Below are 19630 nucleotides of genomic sequence, written 5' to 3'. Positions count from 1 at the left end.
TAAAATATAATCCAATTCAAAGAAGTCGTGCTTGAAGTATGATGATACTTAGAAGTGTGAAACATAAATAAAACATGAAATCTCAGTTCCAAACCAAGAATCTATCTCTGAACTTGTTTGAAACATATTAAAGAGAGTGCCTTAATTTAATTCATTGGATTCCATAAGACCATGTGAGACAAAGCTACTTGGCCATGGAACTAGTCCCTACACGATTGACAGCAAACCTATTACAGAAAATTCTAAAAAATAAAATAAACACACACACACACACACATACTGGAGTATGTACAGTAAATAAGGTGCCGTAGTGTGAGGCTATAAACTGCTGTGAGAAATTCCAGTACAGAGTAGGAGCATTGTGTCACTAGGAAGCCTCTCAGCTCCAAGGGCTACTGCCGCCTTATTCAGTTGTGGACTGCTCCACCCTGTTAGATTTCTGTTGTACTTATAAGGTTCAAAGTTAGTGCATGTACATCCTTGCCCTAAAGCAACATGTTGCAGTTCTCAAAAAGAATAAAATACTCGAAACAATTATCTTTGAAGAGCTGAAGAATTTCAAGTGCTGTTAAGTGTAAAAAAATATAATTTATTAACATAAACTTTTTATTTATAGTTACTGGTCATACTGAAATAAATTAAAATTTGGTACAAATGTGCAAAATGCCGTATAATTAAATTATAAGAGAAGTATCTCAGCAATACTGTTCAATTTCTCTCTTATTGTGGATACTGGCATTTTCTTGCAATTATTAATGATAAAACAAAGCTGATTTTACTTAAAAATTATGATTCAGTATTTGTTACCTAACATTTATATTTGTTAATAAATGTGAAATTTAAATAAAATAACAAAATGTTGTTATTAGCAAGATTCTAACTGCTAGCTATAGACTTTCCAGATTTTTACACTACGTACTCAATTACTGAAAACTGTGTTAATAAATTCCTAATGTTTTTTGTTAAGAAATTCCTAATGTTTTGTGCCTTGCAAGAGCTCATAAATCTTCTCATCTTCAAAGTCAATTTTTTCAGAGGATTTTATTATTATTATTATTATTAGAATTGCATCATACTGCTTCAGGAGACTGTCCAGGCTCAATCTTGGGTTTGTTGGATAAGTTTTCAGTTCTGCTGGGAACCAATACAAAATGAAATCTACAGAATAATACACACTTTCCAGTACAGTGATGAAATAATTGTTATCCAAGTGCAGAGCATTTGTCTGTCTAATGTTAACTAAGAGAATGGGACAGTTTCTTTTGAATCAATCCATATTATTGATCTCATGTCCCACAAGGGAGTGAGTACATTTGTAGGATGGATAGCCACAATTCCGAGATTCTTGAACAGTGGCCTCCATTAATTGCAGAAATTGACAACACAGTTTGTTTAATTGCTAAGAATATTCTTTTATAATGCACATAGTTGCCCCAGAAGATGATACCATAGGATGTAGTAAAGTGAAAACATACAAATTAAACAGGCTTACTCATTTCAGAACCAGTGGAGATTATTCGTATAGTGAAGATAAGAGCCTTTAGTGAATGCTGTCAGGTTAAGCTAAAGTGACGTTGATAAGGAGTGTGATTACTTTGAGTGACAATAAAACAAAGACAATGTGTGTGTTGCTATTACTGAGTGTGAGAGTAAGGAGCTAACTGTAGCAAATACAATCACTGATCCCACGGGAGGAATAAGTATTCTTGGAGAAAATTTGTAGATGTGGGGAGACCCATACTTCACAATTAAATACTGGAAAATCTGGAGTTGAATAATAACAATATGAAATGGATTGGTTGCTGCTCACTACATACAGGAGGCAATGAGTAGCAGACAGGAACATGCACGCGAGTGGCTGCTGTTGTCGTGGGGCGATCAGGTCCAACTCTCTTCTTCCAGTGTGCCAGCCTGCCGATCAGTGCCTCCTCTGTGTGGTGAACAGCAACCAGTCCAGTTCATTGTTGCTGTACTTCATCATTGTTGAACAAAAAGTTAGAAACTGTGTACCAGACTGCAGAGTGCACCCAGATGTCGATAAGGCTTCAGGCAATAATGGAATTAAAACAACAGCCAGTGTAGCATACTATAAAATGAAATACTGAAAATTTAGTATAGAATGAGACGAAATGGAAATCCTCCCACAATTTTAAAATTTAAGTTGAAAGGCTTCCTTTTAGCTCTTTCTCTTTCTTTTGTAAAAGTTTTGTGAGATATAATAAAGAGGTAACTATAAATGCATCCACAGAAGATCTGAAAAAAAAAGAAAACGATAGGTACACATATTCCCTTAAATTTATCTGTGTTGTATGGAATTCGTTGAGGTCAGTGACTGTATTACAGAATTTATAAAAGAATTGTTCTGCATCCATCAATTTTATATTTATTGGTATGAAGCATTTAGACAATATGCTGCCATTGTTAGGTGCCCTACAGCTACATGTACATTAACTTTAAATTATAGTTTCATTTGGCATATAACGATGTTTATATGTTGTCACATCTAGCTCCTCTTGTGATTTCACCAAATAACAAGTGCCAACTTGCCACAACTCTCCAGAACTGTGGACAGAAGTGCTTTCATTTGATGTGTGATTTAAAAGGCAACATCACATGTGGAAATACTTGCAAGAAAACATGTTATTTTAAACATTATTTAGAGACTATTGAGAGTGAAAAACTCACAGATGCCATTCTGTATCATAACTCATGCTCATTTTGATGCCCAAAAAAACGTGATACAAGCAGTTCTATACCATTTCTAAACATGTAATTAAGTCTCAGTAATAGTGAAAGAAAAGTAAATTAATTTCAAAAGGATATCAAGAAACTTGAAATTCTGTAATACCAAAAATACTAGATGAAGTACCATATTGGCTCGTAAATGAGCCACACTTTTTATCCAAATTTCAACCTTAGAAAGCTAGGGTGCAGCCCATATCCTCTACCTTTTCTTTTTCATACTCTTGCTTTAAAAAAATTATGCCTGTTTGGGGACCCGTAAAAAAAGATTACGGTCATTTGCAACAATGCAACTAACATCTATAACATAAGCTGATGGCAAGGCATTTTGTTAGCCAACATTGCACAATTTTAATGGTATTTTATTTGCATTAACATTGTGTAGGTGTACCAGTATTGTTTTGTTAACTTATAACTAACTTACAATTGGATACTGGTAAATAAAAAGCCTGTTTTGTGCTGATGTCATTGACCATTTTGAGTGAAAAGCATCATCAGGCCAAGACTTTGGTGCAGGTATGACACAAGTTTCAAACTTATTGTGCATTATGTCAAAATCACAACCAACAGAGAGGCCAGAAGAAGTATGGACTGTATGAGCCTAATATACAATGTTGGACTGCTTCAGGAGGAAAATGGATGAAGGCAGTTCCAGTGAGAGAATCATTCAGGGTAATGAAAAGTGACAGATATCTAGAACTTGAAGCTAAGATTCTACATCTACATCTACATCCATACTCCGCAAGCCACCTGACGGTGTGTGAAGGAGGGTACCGTGAGTACCTCTATCGGTTCTCCCTTCTATTCCAGTCTCGTATTGTTTGTGGAAAGAAAGATTGTCAGTATGCTTCTGTGTGGGCTCTAATCTCTCTGATTTTATCCTCATGGTCTCTTCGCGAGATATGCGTAGGAGGGAGCAATTTACTGCTTGACTCTTCGGTGAAGATATGTTCTCGAAACTTTAACAAAAGCCCGTACCGATCTACTGAGCGTCTCTCCTGCAGAGTCTTCCACTGGAGTTTATCTATCATATCCGTAACGCTTTTGCGATTACTAAATGATCCTGTAACGAAGCGCGCTGTTCTCCGTTGGATCTTCTGTATCTCTTCTATCAACCCTATCTGGTACGGATCCCACACTGCTGAGCAGTATTCAAGCAGTGGGCAAAGAAGTATACTGTAACCTACTTCCTTCGTTTTTGGATTGCATTTCCTTATAGATACTAGGAAGGATGGGATGGTTGTATGATGAGAAATAATACAACTGAAAGCCTTGAAAATTACAAGTGTCTTAAATGTGCCACAAGGAGAATTCTGTGCGGGGTATTAGTTAGTGTCATCAATTTATGTGGAGAAATGGCATTGCTTCCCTCTGAAATACTACACTACATAGAGAGTGCGAGCAGATTTTGAGGAAAACAACTTAGTTTTCAGCAGTTCATCATGCAGTTGTGAAAGTGTCACATATATCTTTTTCATCAGATTGGCAATGCTAATGAAATGCCAGTATTTTTTGACATGCCAAGCAATACGAGAGTTGACGTGGAAGATACAAAAATTATCCCAGAAACAAAGAATGAAGAAATAGATTAACTGTGATGTTAGCTGTTGCAGCTGAGGTGGGAAAGTCACCCCCTTAGACATGATTCAGTCACATTAATGTGATCACTGCATATGTTTGAAGTCAACATGCAATAACCACTCACAGATGGCAGTGGAGGGTATATAAAGCACGGCAGGGACCACGGGTGGAAGCATTTACGAAATAGTTAAACATTCTTTTTGGAGAGTGTGTTCCACTCAGTAGACAAAGGAATTAAACTTCTGTGACTGTGTAGAATGGCATCGAACTTATATACTCAGAGAGTTCATTGTGTTGACATGACAACAGAAACCATTGCCGATTCAGGTGGCTGATTATGGCAACAAGAAGACTTAGGACAACTGAGAAGACCACTGAGAGAGAATTTTTAAAAGATTCCTTATTCTGGTCAAAATTTATTCTAACTTATTGCTGCATACTATAGTGTGATTTTTCATTTACCAGTACAAACACACAGTATGTTTCATCATTCATTCATTCAGAGCTGTTTATACAGAATGATTATAATTAAAGTTAAATGTTCAAAACACTGTAAAATAACATCACTGGTCAGAATGACATCAAATTGCAATGGAATATTATCGAAGAAGGAGGGATGTATGTGTCAGAATACATAAATGAAAACACCTGTCATGCGCACAACACACTGAAGTTGGTATAAACACTCTGGGTACATGGCTTTTCCTCCTTTCACATTGGCAACATTCGCCATGACTGTCTCAAGCAGGATCACACTCTACTTGTAAAGCTGAATTACAAGAATAATGACTGTGCACACGTTTCTCTGCAGAAGTTCCGGACACTAAAGGCTTTGAAAAATGGTGTTGGTCAGACGACTGCCATGGGTCTAGGGAAAATGATTTAGAAATTCGAAAAGACGGGTTCTTTTGGTGTGCAACCTGGTGGAGGGAGGAAATGAGTTGATTCGACATCAGTGGAAGCAGTAGCCACAGCAATGCAGGAGGAGACAAGTGGTGGTGTGCAAACGTGTAGTGCATGGAGAATTGCGCGAACATTGGACATACCTGTGTCCACGGTGCATAAAATCCTACAAAACATCCTTCTTTGCTATCCTTTCAAAATTACCCATGTGCACGAGTTGCTTCCTGTAGAGCTGCCAGCAAGAGGGACATTTGCTTTAGAATATCTTGCTTGCATGGACAATGATTGGCTGTGGAAGATTTTGTGGACAGATGAAGCCCACTTCCATCTGACAGGATATGTCAATACACACAATTGTCAAATATGGGCAACGGAAAATCCACACACAAATCAACCAGTACCACTTCATCCTGAAAAGGTCATTGTGTGGTGTAGGTTTACAGCATGATTTATCATAGGCCCATATTTTTTTCGAAGAGGCAGGTCCTTTCGGTCCTGTTTCCTGTACCGTCACTGGTAAGTGCTATGAGCGTCTTTTGTGCAACCACCTCATTCCAGCTCTCCAACAACATGGATGTATGGATGGGATCATTTTTATGCAAGATGGTGCACCTCCGCATATTGCAAATGCAGTTAAGCAGCTGCTGAAGCGCCATTTCAGAAATGCTAGAATTATCAGCCACCATTTCCTTGGCTGCCCCGATCACCTGATCTTCTGGCTGTGGGGCTGTCTGAAAGATGATGTGTTCAATGTTCCGATTGCAAACTTAGCTACATTGAAGGCACGCATTGTGCCACACACTCTAAACACGACCCTGGAAACACTTCAACCAGTTGTGAAACATGCTGTTTCTCAATTTCAACTTGTTTCAGAAAATGGTGGACAGCATATTGAACACGTTTTGTGACAGTCTCATGGAAATTAATAATACGATTTGATTTTGATTGATGCTTTTTATTCAGTTTTTGGCCTCAGGACAGCAAAAAACCTATGTGATTGATGCTTTTTATTCAGTTTTTGGCCTCAGGGCAATTAAAAACTGATGTGATTGATGCTTTTTATGCAGTTTTTGGCCTCAGGACAATTAAAAACGAATTTTTCCCATCCGGTGTGGTATGACCTTGCCATGGTGGATGAGCTTACATAATTGACAGTATCACACCTGTACACCCATGTACTCTGAGTAGAACAGTTTGTTTGTCAAATGTAACCTTAGGCATTGTTGTATGATTCATTTGTCATTTGTAGTCGACCACTATGAAATTAAGATGCTTACAGTGCCCTCTATTGCTACATTTAGTAACTATTTATTTTTCTTTTGCCATACATTTCCCTCCTTCTCTGATAATATTCCATTGCAATTTGACGTCATTCTGACAAGTGGTGTTATTTCTACTGTGGTTCGAAAGTTTAACTTTAATTATAATCACCCTGTATATCAACTGTCTACATGCAGTATTTTTCCGTTTCTCTGCTGCTTAAAAGCAGGATTCTTATCCTCTACACATGACAGCCACTGAAGGTGGAAAATGCTGTACAGTTAGCTCAGTTTTAGCTTCTTGTAATTGTTATTATTCTTGTGAAGCAACTAACCAAAAAACAATGGAATTTGTCCAGCAAATTTAAATGGCTTGTATCATTAAACTGTGAAAAGAAAGAGCAGGTAGGTTTTCTGTGACTCTTCAAAATGGGCAACCCCCCCCCCCCCCCCACCCCTCCTTTCCCAAAAAATGCTTGGAAAAGCATGTTGTCTCTTTAATATTTCTTGAGTGTATCATCCCCATTTCAACCATGATATAATGTCCACTTTGATTTCACACATTAATTTGTGAATATTTCCACAATTCTGGCAAAGTGGAGCACATGGATGCTCATTACAAAGTCTAGCTCGAAACTGGAGCTGAATAATTGTGAAATGGATAATAGCAATTTAATTAATTGAAAAGTAAAAGAAACAGAAAAAGTAAATTTACAATATATGTGAGAAACTTGCAAAGAAATTCAGCAGTGACAGTCATAATAAAACATGGTGGTGTGTACATGTAAATGAAAATAATTGTCATCAGCCGAAGAGGGGCAGTGCACTTGAGAAAGCCCCATTAAATGCAGAAATAAGTACTGATTGAAGACCAACTTGTTTCAGAAAGGATAAAAGTTGTTGTTGTTGTGGTCTTCAGTCCCGAGACTGGTTTGATGCAGCTCTCCATGCTACTCTATCCTGTGCAAGCTTCTTCATCTCCCAGTACCTACTGCAACCTACATCCTTATGAATCTGCTTAGTGTATTGATCTCTTGGTCTCCCCCTACGATTTTTACCCTCCACGCTGCCCTCTAATAATAAATTGGTGATCCCTTGATGCCTCAGAACATGTCCTAACAACCGATCCCTTCTTCTCGTCAAGTTGTGCCACAAACTTCTCTTCTCCCCAATCCTATTCAATACTTCCTCATTAGTTATGTGATCTACCCATCTAATCTTCAGCATTCTTCTGTAGCACCACATTTCGAAAGCTTCTATTCTCTTCTTGTCCAAACTATTAACCGTCCATTATTTCACTTCCATACATGGCTACACTCCATACAAATACTTTCAGAAACGACTTCCTGACACTTAAATCTATACTCGATGTTAACAAATTTCTCTTCTTCAGAAACGATTTCCTTGCCATTGCCAGTCTACATTTTATATCCTCTCTACTTCGACCATCATCAGTTATTTTACTCCCCAAATAGCAAAACTCCTTTACTACTTTAAGTGTCTCATTTCCTAATCTAATATCCTCAACATCCCCCGACTTAATTTGACTACAGTCCATTATCCTCGTTTTGCTTTTGTTGATGTTCATCTTATATCCTCCCTTCAAGACACCATCCATTCCGTTCAATTGCTCTTCCAAGTCCTTTGCTGTCTCCGACAGAATTACAATGTCATCGGCGAACCTCAAAGTTTTTATTTCTTCTCCATGGATTTTAATACCTACTCCGAATTTTTCTTTTGTTTCCTTTACTGTTTGCTCAAGATACAGATTGAATAACATCGGGGAGAGGCTACAACCCTGTCTTACTCCCTTCCCAACCACTGCTTCCCTTTCACGTCCCTCGACTCTTATAACTGCCATCTGGTTTCTGTACAAATTGTAAATAGCCTTTCCCTCCCTGTATTTTATCCCTGCCACCTTTAGAATTTGAAAGAGAGTACTCCAGTCAACATTGTCAAAAGCTTTCTGTAAGTCTACAAATGCTAGAAATGTAGGTTTGCCTTTCCTTAATCTTTCTTCTAAGATAAGTCGTAAGGTCAGTATTGCCTCACGTGTTCCAGTATTTCTACGGAATCCAAACTGATCTTCCCCGAGGTCGGCTTCTACTAGTTTTTCCATTCGTCTGTAAAGAATTCGTGTTAGTATTTTGCAGCTGTGGCTTATTAAACTGATTGTTCGGTAATTTTCACATCTGTCAACACCTGCTTTCTTTGGGATTGGAATTATTATATTCTTCTTGAAGTCTGAGGGTATTTCGCCTGTTTCATACATCTTGCTCACAAGATGGTAGAGTTTTGTCAGGACTGGCTCTCCCAAGGCCGTCAGTAGTTCCAATGGAATGTTGTCTACTCCGGGGGCCTTGTTTCGACTCAGGTCTTTCAGTGCTCTGTCAAACTCTTCATGCAGTATCGTATCTCCCATTTCATCTTCATCTACATCCTCTTCCATTTCCATACTGTACCAGGGGAATATTCTAATATTGGACTTTTAACTGGAAAGAGAGTGAAACAGTGTACTTTTATATCAACCTTGTAGAAAACAATTTTAAATGTGATTATATGGCCAAAATCCTGTGATGAGGTTAGGAAGCACACTAGCAGTCTATTGTATCAGGGGTGAGGCAGAGGTGCTGTTTATTCACTGTTGTTTTTCTTGTTGCTAGAAAGGAAGTTCTGGAATATTTTAGATTGAGAATAAAAGTATAAGAAAAGAAAATGATGTTTCTAAGGTTTGGAGATAACTCAGCATTTCTGGCCAAATGTAGGGAAGGATTTTAACAACTGTTAAATAAGTGAACAGTATACTCAGCACAATTAAGAATACATAAGTGGACGGTATACATTTTGTAACCATCCAGTCAGCCAGTTACTCATTCATTATGTTGCTTACTACACCTACATGCTTGCCCTGCAAGCAGCTGTGAAGTGCATAGCAATAATTCCCACTGTATCAGCTATTAGGACTTCTTCCCACTCCATTCATGTATTGAGCACAGAGAGAATGTTCTCTTAAATGCCTCTCTGCTTGCTGTAGTTAGTCTAATCTTGTCTTTGTGATCCCTGAGGGACTGGTACATTGGGGATCGTAATATGAATGTATTCCTAAACTTGTCACGTATTCAGTACTAGAAACTTTCTAAGTTGGTTTTCATAGGATAGTTTGCATTTATCTTCAAGCATCTACCAGTTTGTCATCTTTGTGACACTTTCCCATGGGTCAAACAAAACCTGTCATCATTCATGCTGCCCTTCTTTGTACATATTCTATTTTCCACATTAGCCCTATCTGGTACGGGTTCTCCTACACATGAGCAATATTCTAAGATGGTGCAAAATATTTGATCTAGTGAACATCCGCAACTGAGAAACATATTTGTAGAATAACCATCTTCTTCAGTAGCCAGTAAAATGTTAATTTATTCTATGACTGGTGTCATAGCATGAAATTTCACCATCAAGTACCACGAAATAATTATGTCAACATAAATGTATGGCGGTTGGGTCTGTCAGTCGAGGGGTCACACCCACATCAAACAAGTCATGGGAGCATGGATGGGACCAGCAACCACAGTGCCCACCTGGTCAGCATGACGTTTCTGGAAATTACAGTTGCAGGCCAACAGACAGATTCTATATTCCTCAATTGTAGGAAAGCGATTAACACTGTACCACATTGTCAACTGCTAACAAAGGTCTGACCATACACAATATCTTCTCACATATGGCATTAGCTTGAAGACTTTTTGAGTAATAGAGTCTATTATGTTGTTGTGGATGGTGACTGTTTATTAGAGACAAAGGAAATATCAGGAATGCTCCAGGTAAGCGTGATAGGACTGTCCATGTTCTCTATGTATATCTTGTATTGACTGGGCAGCAACATAGGACTGTTTGCAGATGATGCTGTTGTGTCTGGAATAGTGTCTTCACTAAGGTCTCGAGAGATTCACGATGGCACTGACATAAGTTCTGTTTGTTATGATGAATTTCAGCTAGCTTTAAATATGGGTAAATATAAGTTAATGCGTACTAGAAGGAGAAAAGTTCCTGGAAAATACAAATTCAGTATGAATGGAACGCCTGTCAACTCTCACTTCACTTATATGTCTGGACATAACATTCCAAAATGAGACAAAGTGGAATGAGAATGTAAAGCCAGTTCAAGGAAATGTGTGTAGTCAACTTCAGTTTATTGAGTGAGTGCAGGGAAAGCATTGTCATTGTACATCTGTAAAGAAGGTCACAGACAAAACACTTTTGCAGTTGAGTGTTTGGCATTCCAATTAGATCAGACTAAAAGAGAATGTCGAAGCAATCCAAAGGCTGTCAGATATCATCACAAGTGAAATTAGTATCTGGAAATGTGTTAGGACAATTGCTATTCACAATACATGTGAACAATTGGCAGACAATGTTTACAGTTCCCTGGGTCTGACACAGGTGCTGCAGTTGTCTAGCGAGATCTCATAACAGAAGAAAATTTGTGTAAGTGCTGAGACACTTGTATATGATTAATGCTGGGTGTAAAGACTGGCTGATGGCCATCAACATAAATAAATCTAAGGCATGTGAATGAACATAAATGCTTGACGGTTTTTGACTACATAATCAGTGAATCAGTTCCTAAAATTGACAACACCCATAAAATAGACATGAGTGGTATAAGGGGCGATCAAAAAGTTTCCGTTTGAAAGTTGTACAGTCCATAATCGCTATACCAATCAGGCAAAATTGCCATGAGCATTGAGGCAATCATCCCACTGACACACCAGGTTGAAGAGACCTGTTTGGTAAAACACACCAAGTCCTGTGATGTGGAGAAGTCCATAACTGCCTCCTGTAAATTCTTGTCTGACAGGAATTGTTGACCATTCAAGGAAATTTTTAAGGGGCCAAAGACATGATAATCACATTGGGAGAGGCCAGCACTATAGGGCTTGTGCTCAAATGTCTCCCACTTGAGTTAGCGTAACTTCTTCATTATGACATTTGTGTCTAGGGACTTGTATTATCATGAAGCAGCAGCATAGTTTTCCCGAATGTTTCACCTTAACTGCACACCACAATTTCTCCAGCAGTGCACAGAACCATTCCCCAGTGATGGGGACACCAGGTTCCTTGAAATCAATCATGACCAGAACCAGACTTGGAGCACCATTCCACAATGATGATTTTGGACAGCCACATACACATTTGTCACAATCCAATGATGTATACTGGTGTTTGCCCTTCAGCAGCCATGAAAAGAATGACGGCACACTGGCCCTATTTGGACGCATTTGGTAATAACTCTGCCACAGTTCACGTTGTTGCATTACTGCATGCATGTTGGAAAGACACAAATGTCACTTTAATCCCTTAATGAGAGTTTTGCTATGTTGCATATACGCTGCAGCAATGTTCTCAAATGGAAACTTTTTGATTCTCCCTTATAGATGGACAAATGATACGGGCAGAAAACAATGAACTATACAAAGCTATACCAAGCATATTACAAAGGATGTTGAGTGTAATAGACATTTGGAGGTTGAAATAGTAGTGTGAGATGTAGGACAGCATTAATACACCAAAAAAAATGATGATTCAAAAATTAAAGGGAAAACAAGAGCTCCAAAGAAAAGAATTCTGTTTCCCTAGCAGAGCTGTTGTCTGTGTTATAGCAATGTCAGGCGAAGGGCTGCAATGAGTCCCTTAAGGGTAATAAGAACCGCTGAGCTGACTGACCACTTTGCCAAACTGTTTGCTGTTGAAGATATTCCTCATCAATACTATCCTTTTCTGTTTGAGTGTTATGGCCCTTTAGGATGAAATCATCAGGTGTTGCACTGGAATGACTTGCATAAGACCTGGAAAAACTGTGGTCCCTATATGCAGACGTTGCCTCATTTGAAGTCCTTCCATGGTTGTTTGACAGATGATATATGCTGACATTTCTCTGTAGATGTGTGGTGATACTCTGCAAACTGGAGTAGGATTCACCCTGAAAGAGAAGTGTACACCATTGATATACACTCCAATGTATGTTTTGCAAGCTTTCTGCAAACTTCCCATTCTGTGAGGATTGGTCAGTGTCACACACATCATCAATTGCCTCAGTTAGTTATGGCTTTCTCAAAACCTTTTGTGCTTAGTACTCTATAAAATTGCCCTTCTGCTGGCTGACGTGAGGGCAGAATGTAGTCAAAATAAGCGATAGTCCTATTCCTTTGAGTGAATAACAGCAAATTGTGGCTTTTGGTTTGTGTCTTAGCTCTCTACTGTCTGTGTTTTAAATGTATAAGTATTGTATTCATTACACTGAATAATCTCACGTATAACATATAGAGTAAATAGCTTTTTCAAAGAGTAATTATTGTTATATTCTTCAAATCAATAAATATCTTGTACTAAATACTTTCTATAGTAGCTTATGTTCTTTCTCAGCATTCAAGATATGTCCAAACCAAATTTTATCAAAATCGGTTCTGCAGTTTAATCATGAAAGCGTGACAGAGGCACTTTTACATGTATAATATTAGTGTGGATTAACAAATTCCTCTTTTCAGGGATGCTTTTCTTGCTATAGCCAGTTTGTATTTTATGTCCTCTGTACTTCAGTCATCATCAGTTATTTTGCTGCCCAAATAGCAAAATTCATCCACTACTTTTAGTGCCTCATTTCATGATCTAATTTGGTCAGCATTGCCTGATTCAATTTTACTACATTCCATTACCTTTATTTTGATTTTGTTTATGTTCAGCTTTTATCCTCCTTTCAAGACACTTTTGTTTCTATTAAACAGCTCTTTCAAGTCCTTTGCTGTCTCTTCTTCTTCCTGAACTTTAATTCCTTCACAAAATTTTTCTTCAGTTCCCTGTACTGCTTGCTCAGTGTATAGATTGAAAAATACCAGGAATAGGTTACAACCCTGCATCACCTCCTCCTCAACCAATGCTTCCATGTCATCCCCTTTCACTCTTGTTCCTATCAATGCTATGTGGCAGAGAGAGAACCCTATCAATGTTACATGACAGAGGATGCTTCCTACTAATGGTGTGTGGCCAGGTTGAGAGGGTCCCAGCTGTATTGACAGGAGTAGACAAAATCTTTGTTATCTGCAGCCTCACAACAAGGGGTCCCTGCAGTCTGAGTAACCTGCCCTACCTTTTAACCTCAACCGACCTATCCCTCATCCCTGCCTGAGGAAGGAACTGTTAATTCTGAGAACTAGGAAGTGTCTCACATTTACTTGGATTCGTGTCTTTCAGCAGTACTGACCATTTCACCTTATGGAGGTCTCATAATCTATTTTTTGTTGTTGTATTTTCCTGTTGTACAATATACTAGTAGCCTGTAATTTACTGTCAGCTAATTAAGTACATTATAGTTACATGTGTAAGTAACATAGTATCAGAACCTTTTAGAAATTCAGACTGTAACTTTGACAATATGTTATTGCAGTCAAATATTAACTGTATATTACTTTTTCTAAAATTTTTGAGAATTCTGGCAAAAAAGAAGTTCTATTGAAGTTTGACATTATTTTTTATCTTAATCAAAGGCTTAACTTCAAGATATTTTTGCTGAGCAGAAAAAATTCCAGCAATAAATGACTTGTTATGCAAATAACTTCATATGCTTCTAAACTGAGAACAATGCTCCTTAATTAACTTTGTTGATATGTCATTATTCCCAGTAGAATCTTGTGATTTTAAAGATTTTTCAGTTGACATTATTTCTTTTGGTATACTGAGAATCATACTCATATTACAGATTCCTTCTTACTGAGGATGCTTGAAAAAGTTTGCTTTTCTCATGAATATGTTCTTGCTAACTTTAAATAGTATCAACTGCATGTGTCAGGCATCCCTCCATATGTCCTGGTACCCTTTAAAGTCAAAAATAGTGTTACAAGAATCTTTTTTGCCTAATATTAAATAACATAAAGATAGGAAAGTTGACTGCATGTTTCACATAGTTTTGTTACTCATATCAGCATTTAAATATGTGAATATTCTACTGTGCAGGAATGCTAAATAATTGTTTGGTGTGCTTCATAGTTCATCAACACCAGACCTGGCACAGATCGTAATGGGAGATGAAGCGTGGCTCAGTGATTTGAGTCAGCTGCATCATGAAGACATTCTTTTGGCAGCTGGACTTTTCCATGGCCAAATTAGGGTTATAACATGGTACGATCCCAACAGAAAATTTACTGGTTAGAGGACTTTTAAAAGTGGATACAAATTGTAACATTGTCTTGAAAGTCTCCAGATGAAGAGGAGATAGAGAACAAGTACAAGAAAGGTTGTGTAACCTAATTGTCAACTGTATTTGTTATAAGCATAGAAAGGAACAGTTCTCATACTTCATAACACAGTAGCTTATCATCATTTTTCACACTGTATTCTTTGGACACCATTAACCAAAGCATTACATGTCATTTTTTCATAGAAGTAAAACATATGATGTACTAAAAACTATGTCTTCCCAAAAATTGAACAGGTTGAAAGATGTACTTTGTTTAAATGTTACATCTTATTTGCTATGAATATTGTGTAGCTTATATTAAGTTGTCTTTGTGGTCAATTGGAGCACAATCATCAGTGAAATCTGAAAATGCTCGTAGTGCCTTTTCATGTTGTTCCTATAAAGATTGATTGCTGGACTGGAAAATCAGCTCCATAAGTAACAAAAACTAATTTTAAAGTGCTCATAATCTTGCTGAAATGTAGAAAATATCAGGATTGGAGTGCTTTTGGTATAGTAAATATTGTGTTCAAAAGATGTATCTGAAAAGGAAAGCTTACAATTGCTGTGTATTAGCAGTTTCCACTTGTGGCTCTGAGGCAGGAACTGTGAGCAGCAGACCAGCACACACCTGCTGGGAATTACCGGAAAGGAAGGGAAGGGAAGGGAAGGCAAGGCAAGGCAAGAGAAGGGAAGGGGAGGCGAGGGGCAGGCTGGAGTCAAAGGTGAAGCACAGGTGGCAGAACATGTAGCCAACTGAATACTGGGCAGGTGGACTAAAGAAGTTGTTTGCTAGATTCCAAGAGATAATAAAAGATTGCAGCTAAGACCTACCAGGAGAAATGGCCTTAGGAAATTTGCAAGAGCAACATAGATGCTAATGTCATAAGCCTATAATTCATGGGAACTCCAGAAGAGTCTTTTAGCCAGCAGTGGATATTAATATCTGGTGGTGGTGGTGGTGATGGTGATGGTGATGATGATGATGAGGATGATGTTGATGATGATTAATCAGGGACATATCAGTGATTGGCATAATAAGAGCTGTAACTTTCCATAGCCAATTGCATTTAAAGTTTGATGGCATTATCCTAAATATCAAGATTGTTGATGAGTGGCCCAAGGAAAAATGTGTACTTTATGTTTCTAAAGTTCATATGATATATCAGATAAAACAATTCAGTGGATTCTGCTAATTGACTTATTAATAATTAAGATGTGGCCTATTGATGTACTGAATTTAGAAAATATTGCACACATATAATATTACCACCTAGCTTTTTATGGTTCCTGTTTTAAGTTTTTGTTAAAAATGGGAAGAATTGGAAGTAACTCAAGGCTCAGCTAGTTGTATTTTTTTTATAATTTTGAGATCATATGTCTGTGATAATCTTTGTATGGCTTAACATTAGCCACTGCAATTAGTATTGTTGGTAGTATAAATCACAGTGATCGAGCGCAATAGTAGTTCTGACCTTGGATTGCGTAAACAATAAATTTATCTGCGATAAAATGTCATCTTCTAAGTGATGCAATGATTGACATTGCAGTGTTGTTTACTTGTAATATGCTGTAATATGAAGAAACTTCACCATAGAAGACTGTTCAAGTAAGTGTATAATGTTCTAGAATTGGTTTACAGTGAGGAATCTAAATTTATTTTGTGGTTCAATACATATGAGCTCATTTCTCATACGAAATAAATTATTTTTGTCGCCAGTTACTTCCTAATGATTCTGTTTTCTTCTGCTAACCATGATGGGTTACACAAATTTGTTTTCTGGTCCTTCACGGTAATAGTTTGGTTACAGTGATTTGTGTGTGAGTGATTTATTGCATTTTTATACTTTGCTTCAAGCATAATAAATGTTGGTACTGCAGGAACTCACATCACCCCCAGCATGTTAAACACACACATTGTCTGTCAAATATAAAAGCGATGAGAATAAGTTCTTGAAACATTTTATTCTGAGCACAGTAAAGCAGTAGTTGCGAAGTGACTGGTAACACAATCCATAAATCCATAAATTGAAAATGTTGAAGTAGTAGCAGCTTTTAATTACATGATTAATGAACTGGGATTTGAACCTGTTGAATAGACTATCTCTGAGTAAATGTTATGGAGTATGAATGTATATTATTTCATTAAGATATATGCAGGAGTAAAACTGGTCCATCATACACTTTGTAGCATTGGCTCATTACATTTATAGAGATCATAAGGAACATTTTCAATATATTTTGTACTGTTGCTTTGGCACGTAGGAATTTCTGCTTCTGGGAAGTAATGGTACAGTTTCAGTCAGCACAGAGAAGAGCAATGTGCTCAGTTACTGGATGATGTGGTTTGAAATTACATAACAAAAATTTTGTACACAGAAAAGTGAGCACTGTAGAAGACTGTGCACATCAAAATTGGTTTATAATGTTCCAGTATTGGTTTTCAGTGAGGAATCTAAATTTATTTTGCTGATGTGTATGTACTGTATGGTTCAGTGTATTGATTTGCAGTGAATGTGGTATCTCATAAGCAGATCAATCAACAATCAATTAACAAATATGCTGTACAGATGCAACACAAGAATTCATTTTAATCCAGTTAAAAATTACATGCAGAACATTTGAAAGGTCTATAAATAAATTCATGAGATTGGTTTTTAGAAAGTGTTTATGCAATTACGACTGCAAGTTTGATCTGTTGCCTCCAAAGTAGTCCACTTAAACTGTCATGCAGCACCTGTACTTAAGCTTCCTTTTTGTAGTAGTTGTTTCACTCAAATTGTTCTCAGCTAGTTTGTTGTTACTACATTTTCGTTCTCATATGTCTCTAACCACTTGGAAGGAGAGAAAATTTCCAAGGACCAATGTATTGTGAGGAAATATTGGGCTGAGGTGTTAGGATGATATTTTATTTTCCAAAAAATTCATTAACAGAGAGTTCCATGTAATGGGTTGCAATGCTGTTCCCTCATTTTTAGAACTCTAGAAACAAGTCTTATGAAAAAGATTTCATACAAATCACTGTGTTACCATAGTGAGATGAAATGTATATGGCAGGCATCTGGAGCATCATGTTGCTGCAGCCAAGATCATGTTTATTTTGTTGCCAGACACTCAAATTTCGCTCCTTGCCACTTTTGCAGACTTTGTATTATTGTGCCCCAGAATAATCTTCCAGGCAAATATTAAAAAATTGTGGTAGTTCTTTCCTGGCAACACCAGAGGCAGAGCAGAATGGGTCAACAGACAGGCATAATTCCAGTGAGAGAGAAACGCTGGTTGATTAGCAGCAAACATAGAAGTTATTGCTGTACCCTGGACAGACTGAGATCTCAAGAAAACAATGTAGCAAAGTGATATAATGGCAGCATCATCATAATAGTGTATGCGCAAAGTGGCACAAGAAAGCTCATGTCGAATACAAGAGTGAGCATTCAGTTGTTGACATGACAGAGCCTGAAAGGTGAAACAACTGAGAGTACTAACGAGCTCAGAAAACTAGGGCACACTTGGTCATTCCCAAGGAAGCGGTTAGTGTCATTGGCGTATCCCGACGACTACATACGCCCTGATTTCCATAGCATAGTTCTCAGCTGTAGCTTGCTGTTGCCGCTAGCTACTACCAAAGTGGAACTTTTGATGCTCCAGTCATGGTCTACTGAGATGACGAAAGTCTGAGATACCATCACCAACTAGATCAGACGGGTTCTTATGGCAAGAACTTCTTGCCTTCACTGGCTGGAAGATTTTGGCACCTTTCAGCACTGGGGCTCTGTAGGCGTCACTGACGGTCCTCGGACAGCTGATCGACCACGGTCATTCTGGGGGAGCGCAGTAATTGCTGCCCCCGACTCGTAGCTATGAGCAGACTCCTGTGTCGTGAGCCAATCTAATGCACAGAGACTTTGAAGTAACTCTCCACGATTATGGCCACCTAATGCAGAGGTGTTTGCTGCCTTTCTGAGGTGCACACTATGATGTAATTTGCTGGCCATGCTGCTGGCCACTGAGGCAATATGAGCAACCATCCTCAGTACAGCTATCTGTCTCTGACATCGCAAGGCACTGAGTGTGTGCCTCCCCCTCCACGGCAACCGAGACTGTGAGATGTACTGATGTCAGGACATACTGGCCAGTGATGTTTTGCCTGATGCACTGCTGACAACTGTCTATCTCTGATCAATGATTGTGTATTCTGATAACAACATCTCATTAAAGCCTTCAGATGTTTAATTGATCCTCACTGTTGCATTCTAAACGACACTACCCTGACAACTGTGAAGCCCACAGTCCCGGCCACGTATGGTATGTTGTCAGTATTAGTAAACTTCACCTGTATTTGCCATTTGTTCAAATTTGAGTCTGAACTAGTAAATGGTTTCAGATGAAGTGGCTTTACACTGTCTCGAATGTATTGAAGCAAATTCTAGACAGGGCTGCCAGGTGTTATTACCTAATGCTGTCATCGTAAAAGCTTTTCTGCCTCTTCACCATTACTCTCAGCCACTCTTCCTCTCTTGTCAGTCCACTCTTGTGCACAGTTATGTTATAGTCCACTTATTAAGGCACAGTAACAGATTTTATATGTGAGGGGTGTTCAGTAAGTAATGCAACATATTTTTTTCTGTAAGCTGGTTGGTTTTATTCAGAAATCCAATACGTCATATCACTCTTTTGGCTACAGAACCCTGTTTTTCAACCTAATCTCTGTTACATGCGACGGCCTCATGCCACTTTACTGGGAGAGCCTGTAAGTCCACACGGTACCACTCTGCTGGTTGACATCTTGCTGCATCAGTAACCTCCCTATCAACCACGTACTGCTTCCTGTGGAGTGCATCCTTCATTGTGCCAAACAGATGGAAGTTGGAAGGTACAAGATCAGGGCTGCAGTGTGGATGAGGAAGAATAGTCC

General features: G+C 38.2%; 1 protein-coding gene across 1 annotated transcript in view; it reads left to right on the top strand.

Moving 5' to 3' along the window:
- Nucleotides 1-16432, top strand: part of LOC124805380 (F-box/WD repeat-containing protein 2-like) — a 129284-nt gene extending 112852 nt beyond the window's left edge. The window contains exon 5 of the mRNA XM_047265937.1: nucleotides 14526-16432. Within this exon, the coding sequence (XP_047121893.1) occupies nucleotides 14526-14688 (163 nt within the window). The 3' untranslated portion in view covers nucleotides 14689-16432. The remainder of the gene's footprint in view (nucleotides 1-14525) is intronic.
- Nucleotides 16433-19630: the final 3198 nt, after the last annotated feature.

Source organism: Schistocerca piceifrons, chromosome 7 (genome assembly GCF_021461385.2).
Source record: "Schistocerca piceifrons isolate TAMUIC-IGC-003096 chromosome 7, iqSchPice1.1, whole genome shotgun sequence".
Taxonomy (NCBI): domain Eukaryota; kingdom Metazoa; phylum Arthropoda; class Insecta; order Orthoptera; family Acrididae; genus Schistocerca; species Schistocerca piceifrons.
This window is presented reverse-complemented; position numbering and strand designations above follow the sequence as displayed.